Below are 14,285 nucleotides of genomic sequence, written 5' to 3'. Positions count from 1 at the left end.
ACTTTCATAAACAGTGATTAAACAACATAAACTCTCCACTCAATTTTCAAGAAAAGCTACTACTCTTCATTTCTTAACTATCCACCAGCCACAGTAATGGTTATTTATTTTATTTATTTTTCTGATGCATATATTTGCATATAGGTCAAGAAAATGAATTTTACCAAACTAATACAAGCATTTAGATGGACAAAAACCATTAAAAAAAGGCCATTATTCCAATATATTCTAATGCAGTAAAAAACAGAAATAAACTACAGCACAGTTTAAAATTAATAGAGTTATCAGAAACAGAAGATTCCAACAATTATTTTAAGCAGCTCACCGTATTTACAATGGATAAAGCACTTTTACTTAACAGAATTCTGTCGCACCATGAAGGGCATCTGGTTCTCATATAACTACTTCCACTGCAAGTGTCTTCCTTGAAAGGATAACTAAAAATGTACAAGTTAATATATTTAATGCTCCCTTTAGAAAAAGATAAGATGAGGTAAAAAGCTAAAAAAAAAAAAGAAAAAAATTGCTGAAGATAATATACACCGTTCTTAAAAAAAAAAAAAAAAAAAAAAAAAAAAAAAAATTATAACACAAAAAATTTCACATTTAAAAATCAATACTGTTTCTGACTTCAAATACAAGCCCTGTATCAATATGCCAAAATCTTATTAAATCTTCTGTATTTAATTAATGCAGCACATTTCATCCAGTCTCTCTGTGGCAATCATATACACAGCTTAATAGTACGATAAATGAAAACTAGCATAGCCCTGAAGCATTAAAACCATATGTGCATTTATTATTTAGTTTCTTTTCTCAATGATATGATACATTTTCAGTAAAGCATACTACAGGAACAAACAATACCTCATTTTATAATAGTGACAATATGTACTAAATGAATTGCAAACAAGTCCCTCTTTTATTAAGTGTTAAAAAAGGAAAGTCTAGTCACAGGTAACAATAAGCAATAAACAATCACTGATGATGCTATTATGATCAGTATTAATTATAATATAATGTTACATTCAGTATCATGAAGTAATGTAAAGTCAAAAATTTCAGCATTTAATATTAAAAGCATACAAAAACCAAAGACCAAGCAGCATAACAAGTGACACTTCAATGCATTATAACAATTCATGTATCATGCTGTAACGTTATATATAAATCATATAGTTAATATATTACATAATAAAGCTAAAGTTTTTTAATGCATAGGTGCAAGGTTAATAAAGTGCAAATCATACTCTCAATCTATTAAATTATACAGTTAATGTAATTTATTGTATGTCTAATGTGTGATTAATATACTATATGCCTATTTGTATTGTATTATATGACTAATGCAATGTATAATAAGATTGGAATTAGATAACTTCATCAACTGAACCATTTAGACTAATATGCACCCATATGAACTGTTAGTGGAATAGCTGAGTGGAATAGCTGTTCAGCCGATGATTAACCCTTTGGGTACATTTGACAAGCGAGACTCATCATCTGCTTACTTGGGCGAAGTTACAGTGGACGAGTCCGATTATAAAATACTGTTTCAAAAATATATTTATATCACCAATATAAGTCTATTCCAAATGAAATGTATTACTTTTTCATATTAATCCACATTGTGACAAATTAAATCTGTCCCATGGGCATAAAAATCTTCAAATAATTCAGTACTCAAAGGGTTAAAAGACAAAAAAATAAACTGGACTCGGAAAACTGATATTTTTACAGGGTTTGATTCTCAGACCTTCTCAGCCTCCTGAAAATAAGAGAGAGTTCTAGATTTAAGGAAAAAATTTTATATTTTACGTGCACACAAAAAATAAGACGGAAACTGATAGAGTCATGAACATTAAAAGAATGTTACAGATATTGCAAACTGCCGATAGATGAAGAATGCAACATATGAAGGACAACCAGTAAATGGATAAAACAGTAGAAAACTTTACACTTGACTTCCTACTGAAACTCCAGGCTTCCCCTAGACATAATATGAGCCACCTGAGTACTAAAAAAGGGGGTTATTTTTAATGTTTTTAACAAAAACAAAGCTTTCATAATAATCACCCCATGCTCAAATATGATCATGTGACTTCAGCTAAATTACAGAGGAAAGCATAAGTAGATATTCTCAAGTTTAACTTTCAAAGCAATGATTTTTTTCTTCCACACACCATATCACCAAGCACAACAAGCCTAGCTGATGCAATGGTCAAGGAAAATCTGCCGATGAATATGATGAACAGAAAATTCTTTTGTAGTATGAACTGTGCAAGTAGTCAATAATTATTTAATTGATACCGTTAGTATTCAATAATTATTTAATTCATAATCAGACATGCTTTTACTTGTTATTGTTTCAAATGAAAAAATTCATTAATAGTGAACCAAAACTTAGCTATGTATGTTCTCTTTTGAATGCGTTGTTGCATAATTAAAATCATCAAGAAAGGAAAATTGCTTGAACACATTAAAAACTACATTAAATAAATCCAAATGTGAAAAAAAAATGTTTGTGAAGGAAAATTATGATGCTAGCAAATAAGCTTCTGAAGCTTTAAGTGAGGACAGCAAATGTTAAGTCATTCTAGGATGAATATAATTCAAACAGTTCTCAAGTAGTAATATCAACTATGGAAATACAAGAGAATATTGAAAACTGTTATTTGTAAGAGAACGCTAAATTTCAACACAAAAGATTTAACCATATAAACACACAAGTGGGCTTATTTTTTTATCTTAGTTATTAAATTATCAATTTTATTTAATAGCAAGAAAGCTGCAGTTTCAGCAAATAAGAAAATTACACAAGGCACGGAAATGAAAAGATGTTGGCTTTGCAGAAAGTAAAGTTTTTAATGCATTTTTATACAAATCAGTTCTTGTTCTTATACAACAAAAAAAGCATTACTGGGAAAAAAAAAAAAAAAAAAAAAAAAAAAAAAAACATTTTACAGTGTAATGTCTGACAATCAAATATGAGGAGCTCCGGATAACACAATACTGTCTTCCAGCAAACTACAGATAGTGAGATAAATATTAAACTGCTTTAATACTGCAAATAAGAGTTTATGATAACACAATACTGTCTTCTGGCAAACTACAAATAGCGAGATAAATATTAAACCATTTTAATACTTTAAATTTAAAAATAATTTATTTTATACAATGAGTTCTCTCATAAAATATTTTTATCAAAAAATAAGTTTAAATTAAACAGGAAATAATTGATGTTAACTAGATGTTTAAAACAGATCATTATTGATATTGTTAAATGCTCTAATAACAATCCTTTACTATATAACATCCAATTCTTTTAATAGCATTCATATCAAGCATTTGACCACAAAGTGCAACTGAATTTAAGCTTAAAAATTACAGCAGAAATGATTTTTTTTATTTCTTATGAAGTCACACTAGCTAAAGAAAATATACTATAAAAATGTTAGTTTTCAGCAATAAAAATTAAATAATTAAAATAATCAAAATTATATATTGGAATAATTATCAGTTCAAGTATTGTTTAGGAATACCTTGGAGGGAAAGAAATGTCAAACTCAAAGAGGTCCTCTCCAAATACTTTGGGTTCTTTGTCAAACTCCTGAAGCTAAGAATGAAATTTTAATTCATCAACATGAAAAGCAATATAATGCATTACGAAATACAATGCAAGCTGGAAAGATGATGGATTTCAGTGCAATCATACAAATTTTTAAAATTAATTAAATTTTAAAGGACACTCACATATTCACAGACAACAAAATTAGCACCTAAAGCAAGCATGAGACTGAACTGAAATTTTATTGTTACAAAGATAAAAGATACAAATCACAAAAGCAGGACAGAAGACAACTGCAGATGGATCGATCTACACAATGCAGTCTAGTCATATTTAACACATCATCATACACCAAGCCTGTGCTGCTGGTACATGTAGCAATTAGATGTGGCCAACAGTAGGAGAGGCACTTATTGTCTTCTGGTAGGCAAGCCCACATTTGTTGAAGAATGTGCTCCACATCTCAGATACTGCAGCAAGGCAGTAGCAGGTGTTTTAAAAAGATCCGCATATTTTTTTAAAGGAAACATGTCCTGGAACTCAGGCGGGCAATGGAAATATTTAAACAACCTTGTAAGCTGTTCAGGACAATCTCAGCTTCAGTAACAGCATATTATCCAACTTGAACAACTGACCTGGTCCTGGTCAAGAGTATGAGCACATGGGACTAAAGATCTTACCCATATACTGTTGGACCTTAATATTCTAAGTATCACTAATATAGCAGCTCGGCTGCCACATATAGCTTCTAGGCCATAATTACTCACCCTGTGATAAGTGTGTAGCTCAATAGTGAGATGTGGATTGTATCATTAACCAGGGTCCACAATACCAGGATCCAATAATCATCTATCCTCAAAACAAAATGGCACTCCCTGCTAAGTACCAGATATCTACAACTATGACATTCCATATTTCTCTGGATGTCATCACTGCAAAATGAACAGCTGATGATTTACAGCACATAATCTTTCTACTGTGCTCGTACTGGTCCATTTAGAGCCAGTCTACTTCATTATGTGCCCACTATTTCCAACATAAGTGGATTATAGCAAGAACAACTTACAGTGCAGAACGCTGAACATAATATAGTGTATGACTTGAGTAAATCAATCTGGCATTTTTTTTCCCTCTGTATTTTTGTCTTGCATCAGCTGGTGCTTCTTACAGTCTTGCAGCATCAACTACATCTGGTTGCATATTCATGCAAGTACATCAACATACGGAGCAAATGTAATGGCACCAAACTCAGATCTTCAAAATATCAACCATATTATAGCCTTTTACATAATTTCATGGTTACAGCATATTTTTCACACTGCATGTAACTTCTATTATCTGTGAGCTTATTTTGCAAAAGATACTCAGATGTTAGATACGGGTAAATAATAGACTGAATGACTTGCTGTGTAAGAAAATTCAAAATGTCATTAATATTATCAATATTATCAGGCTATATTGAGATCCAGTGACATCTTAATATGACACACTTATTAATTGTAATACAAATTTTATTTACAGAAATGGCTGAATTAATATATCTGTATGCAGATAATTAAATTTATGTAAAGCACAAAAGAGAATATTGTTAATTTTTCAAGTAAAATGTAACATTAATTCCCAATCATTATGTGATACATCATAAGAGACTCTTATAAAGGAATCATACCTACACAACTTGCAGTAAATTATAACTAAAGAAAATTTACTTTTTGTATCTATTATTAATGAATTTAAAATTACTTTTAAAAAATAAAAGATTTTATAAAGTTTTCCCCTTCAATAGAAATTTAAATTAAGGCATCATTTTTACTAGTTACAATACGTTCAACAGATTAATGAAATACAACAATTTAAATACATGAAAGATTATTTCTAAAATACCTTACCCATTTTTCACTTCTAGCAAAGGTTTCTTCATGCTGATCCAGATCAAAAACCTTCTTCTCTAAAGTAAGGATCACCTACAAAATAGAATCTACTATTAATATTTATTCCTTACATGTACATATATATATATATATATATATGTAATAATAGAAATTAGAGTGGTGCTGATGTAGACAAAGATGGTGCTAATATTAATATGATTTCTGCTTAAACAACAAGTGGCTCAGACTTGAAGAAATGATCTAGATTTAGATATAATTTGCAATATAAGTGGTTTGATTTATTTCATTATGGCAAAGCATTTGAGGGTTATATGTCTAAGGGGAGGGATGCCTTTGTGAAGGACTTTCTGACTTTATATACATTAGACATGGGAAAAACTATGAAAATGGCCATGTAGTCAGCCCGTTTACCAGGATTTGAACCATAGACTGAATTACCAGTGTTCAGCAACATTCCTCCTCGGCTGCTAAAAGCCACTCTTTGTAATATAACAAAATGAAGTAATGCAAGTGTTAAGATGGATTATTTAACAATTTTTTAACATACATTTCATAGAAAATGAAAACCTGCATATATTTTATCTATATGAAAGCAAGCATGACAAGAGCACGATTATGTTAGATTACGAATGGTAAAGTTACTCTACTTAAAAACAGAGAGATATAGCATGACTTATTACTGTTGCTTACTTAAGTTTCAATTTGACCTTTCTCCTTAGGCAAGTACATGTCTCATTTGTATTATATAAGAATCATGTGACAGGAATTAACTTTGAAATGGTGTGCTTCAAAAATATTATGAGAACAGAGAGAGGAATAACAACCTTTAAAGCAAAACAAAAAACAAACAAACAAAAAAGACTACTCAGCACTCTTATGTACAGATATATCAGCTTTCCTTTTCACACATATTTTTCATGCTGTCTATTTATTATTCAATAAAATCTGAATGCATGTCAATTGAGAGCTTTTAACATACAAGCTGTTAGTGAACATTAATTTTGAAATGATGTACTTCCCAAAGATTTATTATAAACATTTTACTATTTTTAGCAGAGAAATGGAAGCTTATTAAGTTAAAAAGGAGAACCTAACTATTATAAACTGATATTATAATTTTATTGTTTACATGTATATGTGCACAAATACTTCAAAACTGAAAAGTGAAATATACTAATGAAGCAACATTTTAATTGCCTAACTAAATAAATGCTAGCTTAAAATATCTAACAAACACATGTTAATTTAGCGTACACAAGGATAAAAATGTTTGAGTCAATTTTATACCAAAAAGTTATAGCTGAATGAGTTTACACATAAGTTATCAAATTTCTGTTCATGGCTGTCAATAATTATGAAATACACCAAGCTAATACTTCTTTGCCTCGAATCTGAGTACAGTCAATATTTTGGCCAAATATTTAGCAAATAGATTTTTTGTCTTCTATTGAACATATCTGTAGTAAACAAATTATATTTCTTGTGTTAATAAACATATTTCCCTATGCCTTCTATGGTTCCTTCTAGTATGAAATTCTCAATTAATGCTAATTGATAATGCAGTTATTCTTCTCGCAAATTACACATAATTCATCTCCCTCTGAATAAAGTTGTTGCATATAAGCTTTAATGCAAATAGCCATAATAAATTAACCCAAACCAGTGAGTCACTGTCACATTTTCTCTCTCTACCTGCAAATATGTACGAGACTAGTTTGGATTAATTAATTACAGTAAATCACACAAGAGTTATCAGAGTCTGAGGTGTAACAAATTTACAGAGGACATTCCTAGGGGAGCTCTCTCACATTTATTTTACATACATAAAAACAGCAAAACCCCTCTGAAGCCAGCCCATTCAACTGCTAAGAAAAGCACCAGGAATGAACTACTAGTTTTCACAGCTTCAGTCACTTGGCACTCATAAGCCTAAGTCTTCCACAATAAACATTTTTCTCAATTAATTGGAGTGATATTGATTAAAAGTTAAAAGTTTTAAGTAATGCATTTGCTTCTAATAAATAATCTGAAAAAAGGAAAACATTTTAAGATCTATGCAAGTACAAGTTATTTTCATAATGAAAGAGAAAACTTTTCAGAATTTTCTTTAAATTCTAAAGACAACATTTTAAGTCAAAATACAAAAAGTAATAAATATAAGATATACAGCATTTATTTCATAATAATTTACACTGTTCAGCAGCAAAGTTCTCCTTATCAAACAGAGGTATCCTGCATAATTTTCACCTATTTTAATTTCAAACAAACCTTAAAAAGGTCTGGATTGCTCATTGTTTTTGAGAAATGATTTGTTTTCTATAGAGAAAGCAGTTTTAAAGAAGAAAAGGCACTAACGTGAAGCAAACTGTGTATCAGTTGAATACGAATATTGTTGAATTGCTTTAAAATTATCTTTTACAAAATGGCAATGAAAATATTGTTTACTTGGAATATGAATCTCTTAATCTGAGGATAAATTTGATCATTCATTTCAATGCATGAAACTGAACTCGCCATCTTATTAGAAGATTTTGCTCTCTAAATAGAATTATGGAAAAGCTATTAAGCTTTTGAGATCTATATTTGGCAAGGAAGAGTTTTTAATTGAATATTACATATGTGAACTCAAGTGTATCCGAGTTAAAATGACACGCCGAATAGCCATTATTGCAGGAGTTAAAGCAAAAAGAATTAGCTCAATATTTATAAATTCACAGGACTAGTTTTGAAGGTTTAAATATAGAAACTCCTTCTTCAACTGCAGAAGTGCAAATGATGAAGGAAAAACCAGTAATACGATTAGGCAATAAGAATGATAAGAAGGATGTCAAGCTGCTGGCACCCTCTACTGATGAAAAATGAAAACAGCTATCAAATAATTTCATTAGAAACTGAGGGTAAAGATGGATTGGAATTGAGATTGCTAACTAGAACTGAAAGATTTATATCAAAGTGAAATGCCTCTAGAAAACCTAATTTAAATAATCTTAAATAAAATTACTAATAATTAATCTTAAAATAATTTAATAACTTAAAATTTTAGAATATTGCACATGTTTATAAAGGTCAGTAATAATCATATCAATATATAATACAGTATAGAATACTGTTATTTATGCCGCATTGTTATGTAGAATATTTTATGTAAAGAAGCTGTAAGAAAAATTGAAGCACATATGCTTCAATTCAAGGACCGGGAAGGAAGAGGGTACTATTGGAAGGATGATCGCTACATGGGGGGCTGGTTGGGTAAAGCACACAAGAGCTATCTGCTTAAGATAGAAGAGATGCCCTCTTCCCTTTGTAGAGGGCTTTTTATGGAACACTGGCTCATATACACATTATACATGGGGAAAACTACAGAAACACCCATGCAGCCATGCCCCATGTTCAACGGGATTTGAACTCAAGACCAATTTACCAGTGTTCAGCACTACTTGGCTGCTAGTGGGCCTTTACACTGAGAGAAGGGGAAGTTGGAATCATGTGTCACCAGACTTTTCACTAATCGAGCATGTCTGAGACATAGTAGGCCGCCAGATTTGGGCACCACAAAATATCGCAGATCTGAAACGACAACTGATGAATGCCTGGCAGAATGTGTCGCAGGATGACATTAGGAACCTATACCACTCCTTGCCTCGACAAATTCAAGCATGCGTTGCCACCAGCGGCGGTTCGACCAACTACTAATTTGAACACTCAGTGGGTGATTGTGAGCCATGAACAGGTACTATGACCTTAATTTTTAAATTATTTTATTATCTGTGTATGAGCTATACACATATTCAATTTCATCAAAAACAACCACTTCCTCCATGGTGCTTCGATTTATTTTGCAAAAGAGAGTATTTCAGAGTACGAATCATCACTGACTTGTGCTTCGCACTACAGTGTCTAATGGGATTTCTGCACAAACCACTATAATCTTATCCAAGTGTGTGAAGGTTGCATGGTTAACAACAGTACACTTCATTTTTTACTGTACCTCATACAAAAAATCAAGCAGCGTAAGGTGTGGAGAGCATACAGGGAACTCAACTGGTTCCCTGCACCCTATCCACTGTTCTAGTACATTTTGATACAGGTATGCTATGTTGAGGAGAGGCGTCATCTTGTTGGTAATATAACCTATCATTACCGCATATTGCAAGAATGACAAGGAAAATGGAATCACCAAGCAATGTTAAATACTCTCCTCCAGTTACAGTACCTTCAAAATAGAAAGACCATATGATACCTTAGGAGACAAACCACATCACATACTTACACTAGGCAAATTCACAGCTTTTCAACAGTAATGTGGGGATTATCTTCAATCCATTACACACAGTTATGCATACTGACAATTCCATTAAGTTTAAATTATGCCTCATTTGACTAAGCAATGCTATCCATAAACCCTGAATCACGTTTAAGCACATTCTGGTCTCGTTCACAAAGCTGTGTACCCAGCGATTTGAGTCATCATCATTTAGCTGTTACCCCAGCCTTGGAATGTACCCTCAACTTGCCCTTCTTCAGAATGTATAGCACACTACTAACACTTACACCACTTTCATGCAAGCCTTGTTTGAAGATTTGTTTTGGTGAATGTTGAAACAGTTCAAGCATCGCAAATGAAGATTCATCACTTGTAGCCATACAAGGTCGGCCTGATTAGCTTTTATGCCCCTCACACATTGTTCCACGAACCTCAGATTTTTCTTGTATACATGTAATTATTACCCTTGAAGGTGGATTAGTCCCACACTCACATCTCCACTTTCTCTGAACTACAGCAACATTCTCAAACTTTCACTACCACTTAATAACCTGCATCTGCTCTTGAAAGCTCAAACACATGTCTGCTATGTTGATGTTACTCTCTTGACACTAACTGGGTTATACAGCTAGAACAATGACTGCTGTTACCTACTGAGGAAACATAACATTACTTTTCCTTAGAAATTTAATTTTGTAGGTAGGAAAATAAATTTTTTATGACAGTTCAAAGTACGCACACATTTTTCTGATGCACACTGCACATTACACATAGAAGTTCACGTTGGATATTGCAGAATCTTAGCAGAAATTTTACTTTATTTCCATTTTAAATTTTGCTGTGAGGATAAAAAGACTTACTTTATTTTCATTTCCTGGATCTCTATACAATATTTTTTCAACTTCTCCATTTTTGGCACTTTTGACATAGACAGGAACAGCTTGGTTGGTCAGTTTCTAAATAATAATTCTGATTAATTGCGGAACTTATAAAATATTCAGATTATTCAATTAAAGAGTAAAGAAAAAAGATATACAGAAATATTAAAATCAATCAACACAAAAACATTACCGATATTTTAATTATACATCTAAATCACTATCTAAAATTTAAATATAAGGCTTACTTGATTTGCAGAAATGTAAAACATAAATAAGAGCCAAACACCTGCGTACAATGACAGGCACAAAGTTTAAAACACCTAGCATGGAAGTATTTTTAAAGAAATGACTCAGTTGTGATTTTTAAATAATAAAACTTTTCGTTCCCTTTTACAAGCCTAAAAACTCCTACCACAAATTACTGAATGCAAATAACGGGGGGAGGTGGGGAGGGGGAATAACTGCAGCCAAGAAATTTTTTTGAAACTTGAATGTACACACATTCACTTCAGTGGAAGCATTAGTAGAATGCCTGTCTTAAATGCACATCACAGACAGTCCGTTATATCATACTGAATAGCTTGTATTATCTAGATATGCTGACCTTACAGAAACACTTAATACAGAAAAATAAAGTTGGAGGATAAAACATTTGCCAAAAAGGTGTTTGTGGTTTGATTAAAATTTGTCTCTGATCAAAGAAACCCAAGTATTTGCATTCGAGCACACTTTTTGCAAAATGCAGCATCACACTAAGTAGTCAAAAGATGCTTTAATTTCTATTTGCATGAGATCACTTGTGTATGTTGCCCCACAAGATATTACTTCACATATGTCTTTTATAAAGAATATACTAACATCCTTTAACAACAAAATTCAGTTGTTGCAAGTTTTACACATGTGATATGATTCTTTCACGAACTTTTTAAAAATAGTTATACATTTCATATTATGGTGGTATAAGTCTACGGGTATATTTTGAGCTTACATTACTGAGTGGCTCTCAAGCTTTTTTGCCCCATGCAACTCCAAAACTCAAAAATGCATATACATCTACTTAAATTTAGATTATTTTTAATGTGCTTAAAATTAATCCAGAAGTATAGAAAATGTTGATAAAACTTGAGTAAGAGTAATTTTTTATATGCATAAACTAAAACAAGTTAAAAGAGTAAAAGGCTAACCACATCCCACACCTGAAACCATGAAAATTTAACTTGGCTGAGAACCCCTGTGTTATTGGGTATATATATTTCAGTCTATTCCATACATGTCACATATATACATTTTAGGGAAGGAAGCATCATAAGTAGAACTTGATGATAGAATTATTTTATTTATTAACAACTATATAAAACTTGTTAATAAATAAAATATGTTAGAATATAGATACATATTAGTTTCAATCATTAAAACATTTGTATAAAAATAAATATGTTGAAATACCAGGAACATTAAACTGCAGATTTGACAAGATCTTCTCTGGGAATGTCTTTCACTAGTCAAGTCATGAAGAAAGAAAGAAAGACCAATCAAAGAGTACCAATGCAAACATTTATAGTGAACTATAGTTTTATAGTATAAAGCTATATGGCTTGTCATATACCTACATGTGCATACCCACAATGGAAAAACTCATCCTTAAGAACATAACTACAAAAACCAGGGTGGAAATTCTACTTGCTGGCTGTAATCTCCTATTCCTAGTGGCTGGCTCTATAAGGAGATGAACACTAGCTGTGCATACTTATTGCATCTGGACTGAAAGACCTTAAAGATGTGTTAAATAGCTAGTGTAGTACATATATTTTATGTTTAATTTCACATACATCCATTTCTATCTGTTGACCTATAAGCAAAATACATATTGGTTATCTCAGCCTAGTATAATGACATATCTTAGGTCATGCAAAGTAAATGACTCGGATGGTAGTAATATTTATTATTTAACACCTTTTAGCATCTCTAGCTGGCATTTTTTGACACATGGTCCAACAAAAGTATGATTTTTTTTTAGTATTCTGGATATATCAAGGAAATTTGGACCATCTGGTACATGGCTTTTGTAATACTTAATCTAGAGAAATAAAAGTAAACAGGCAATTCAGTTTATTATGAAAAACACATATCATAGATAATTCTAACTGTGTTTAGTTTTCCCTTCCCCATGTTTCAGAAATCTCCACCAACAGAAACAATATTTCCACTTAATTACATATTAACCTGTCATTTACTATTCTTTGGAATTCAGTTTTTCATATCTGAAGATACAAAAATTTCCTTACTGACTATAAAATTCTTAATATTTTAGCTTGTGTTGCAACATACAAATGTTAAACATTAAAGAGGTCAATATTTAATACATGGTTTGATTTAGTTGCTTATGGCAAAGCACATTAGGGCTATCTGCCTAAAGAGATGCCATTGTAGAGAACATTTTAAGGGAAACTGGCTCATATACAGGTTACATATGAGGAAAACCATAAAAATGCCCATGCAGCTAGCACGTTTGCCTGCAATCAAACCCAGGTCATACCTACCACTGTTCAGTGATTTTACCGCTCGCCCATTGGTGGGCACATTTAATATATGAAAAAATTCTGAAGTCTTACATATTAACTGTGTTACTGCAAATGAAATTTCAGTTTGCATAGACACCTACATGGTGTGGTTATTAAATAATGAGACTGATCTCTCTGTCCATAACATACAGTAATGAACAGCCCACATTAGATGAATTCATTAGAGAGAAGAAAAAGACAGCTCTTGCATTCACTCAAAGTCAATCTGAGAGCAGAGATTGAAAGGACAAGGGTGGAAGTTTTATGCTAAAAAGCAAGCAATGCATTATCTGAGATTTCTAGCAAAAACACAGAAATCCCTGAGTATTTCCTTTTAGTCTTTGATACATCAACATGATATCTTCTCTTTTGAGAAATATTGAAATATGCATGATTCACTACAACAATATTTATAAATGTAAATAAAGTGTACTCTCCCTTTTGAAATTTTAAAGAAAAATTTCCAAAGGAAAGGAAAAGTATGGTAGGCCATTATACATTCAGCATAAAGGTGAAATATTTTGTTTTGTATACATCTAAAAATAAATAAAACTTGATTTTTCTTGAAATTTTTATGTTGGTCATTTAAAAAAAGAATTGGCAAGGTAAACAAACAAAAAAAAAAAAAAAAAGGGGAAGAAAATGGAAGAAAATATTCACATTCAGATTTTATCACCAGCTTTTTTTTCCTGTAAACCAGTGATTATATCACTAAGATTTTAAAAACCCCACAAATTACTAATTTAAATAACACACACAACTATGTTTGCTACACCTTCTAATATTACAAGCAATATACACGTTATTAGAACTTGAAGCTCTTGCTCATTTTTTAAAGCGGTGCATTATTCTTTTGAAACCATGGATATAAATTTTTTTTTTTTTTTTACAACTATGTAAAACTCAAACTAAATTGGCAAGTTCATTGTTACTTGTAGATTCCTTCAATTTTAGAAAATAATATACACTAAGATATCTGTTAACAAATTTGAATATTCTATTTGCATGACTAATTATAAACTACAAAAATTTATGTCTCATATTTTAGAGGAATATTACTGCAACATATGTAACTGTAAGATAATACATATTATAACTCTAACACATAAAAACAGCTAG

At 31.4% G+C, this 14,285-nt stretch overlaps 1 protein-coding gene across 12 annotated transcripts in view; it reads right to left on the bottom strand.

Moving 5' to 3' along the window:
- Positions 1–14,285, bottom strand: part of LOC118194583 (inositol polyphosphate-5-phosphatase A-like) — a 162,289-nt gene that overhangs the window by 57,920 nt on the left and 90,084 nt on the right. For all 12 annotated transcript variants that reach the window (XM_085807462.1, XM_085807463.1, XM_085807470.1 and 9 more), the window contains 4 exons: positions 10,585–10,680; positions 5,458–5,532; positions 3,543–3,616; positions 326–437 (listed from right to left, as the gene is read on the bottom strand). In XM_085807462.1, coding sequence (XP_085663588.1) covers positions 326–437; positions 3,543–3,616; positions 5,458–5,532; positions 10,585–10,680 — 357 coding nt within the window. The remainder of the gene's footprint in view (positions 1–325; positions 438–3,542; positions 3,617–5,457; positions 5,533–10,584; positions 10,681–14,285) is intronic.

Source organism: Stegodyphus dumicola, chromosome X1 (genome assembly GCF_044657685.1).
Source record: "Stegodyphus dumicola isolate Sdum_Otavi_A_Nest chromosome X1, ASM4465768v1".
In the NCBI taxonomy this organism is placed as follows: Eukaryota; Metazoa; Arthropoda; class Arachnida; order Araneae; family Eresidae; genus Stegodyphus; species Stegodyphus dumicola.
The sequence above is the reverse complement of the archived record's forward strand: the minus strand, read 5'-3'. Positions and strand labels throughout refer to the sequence as shown.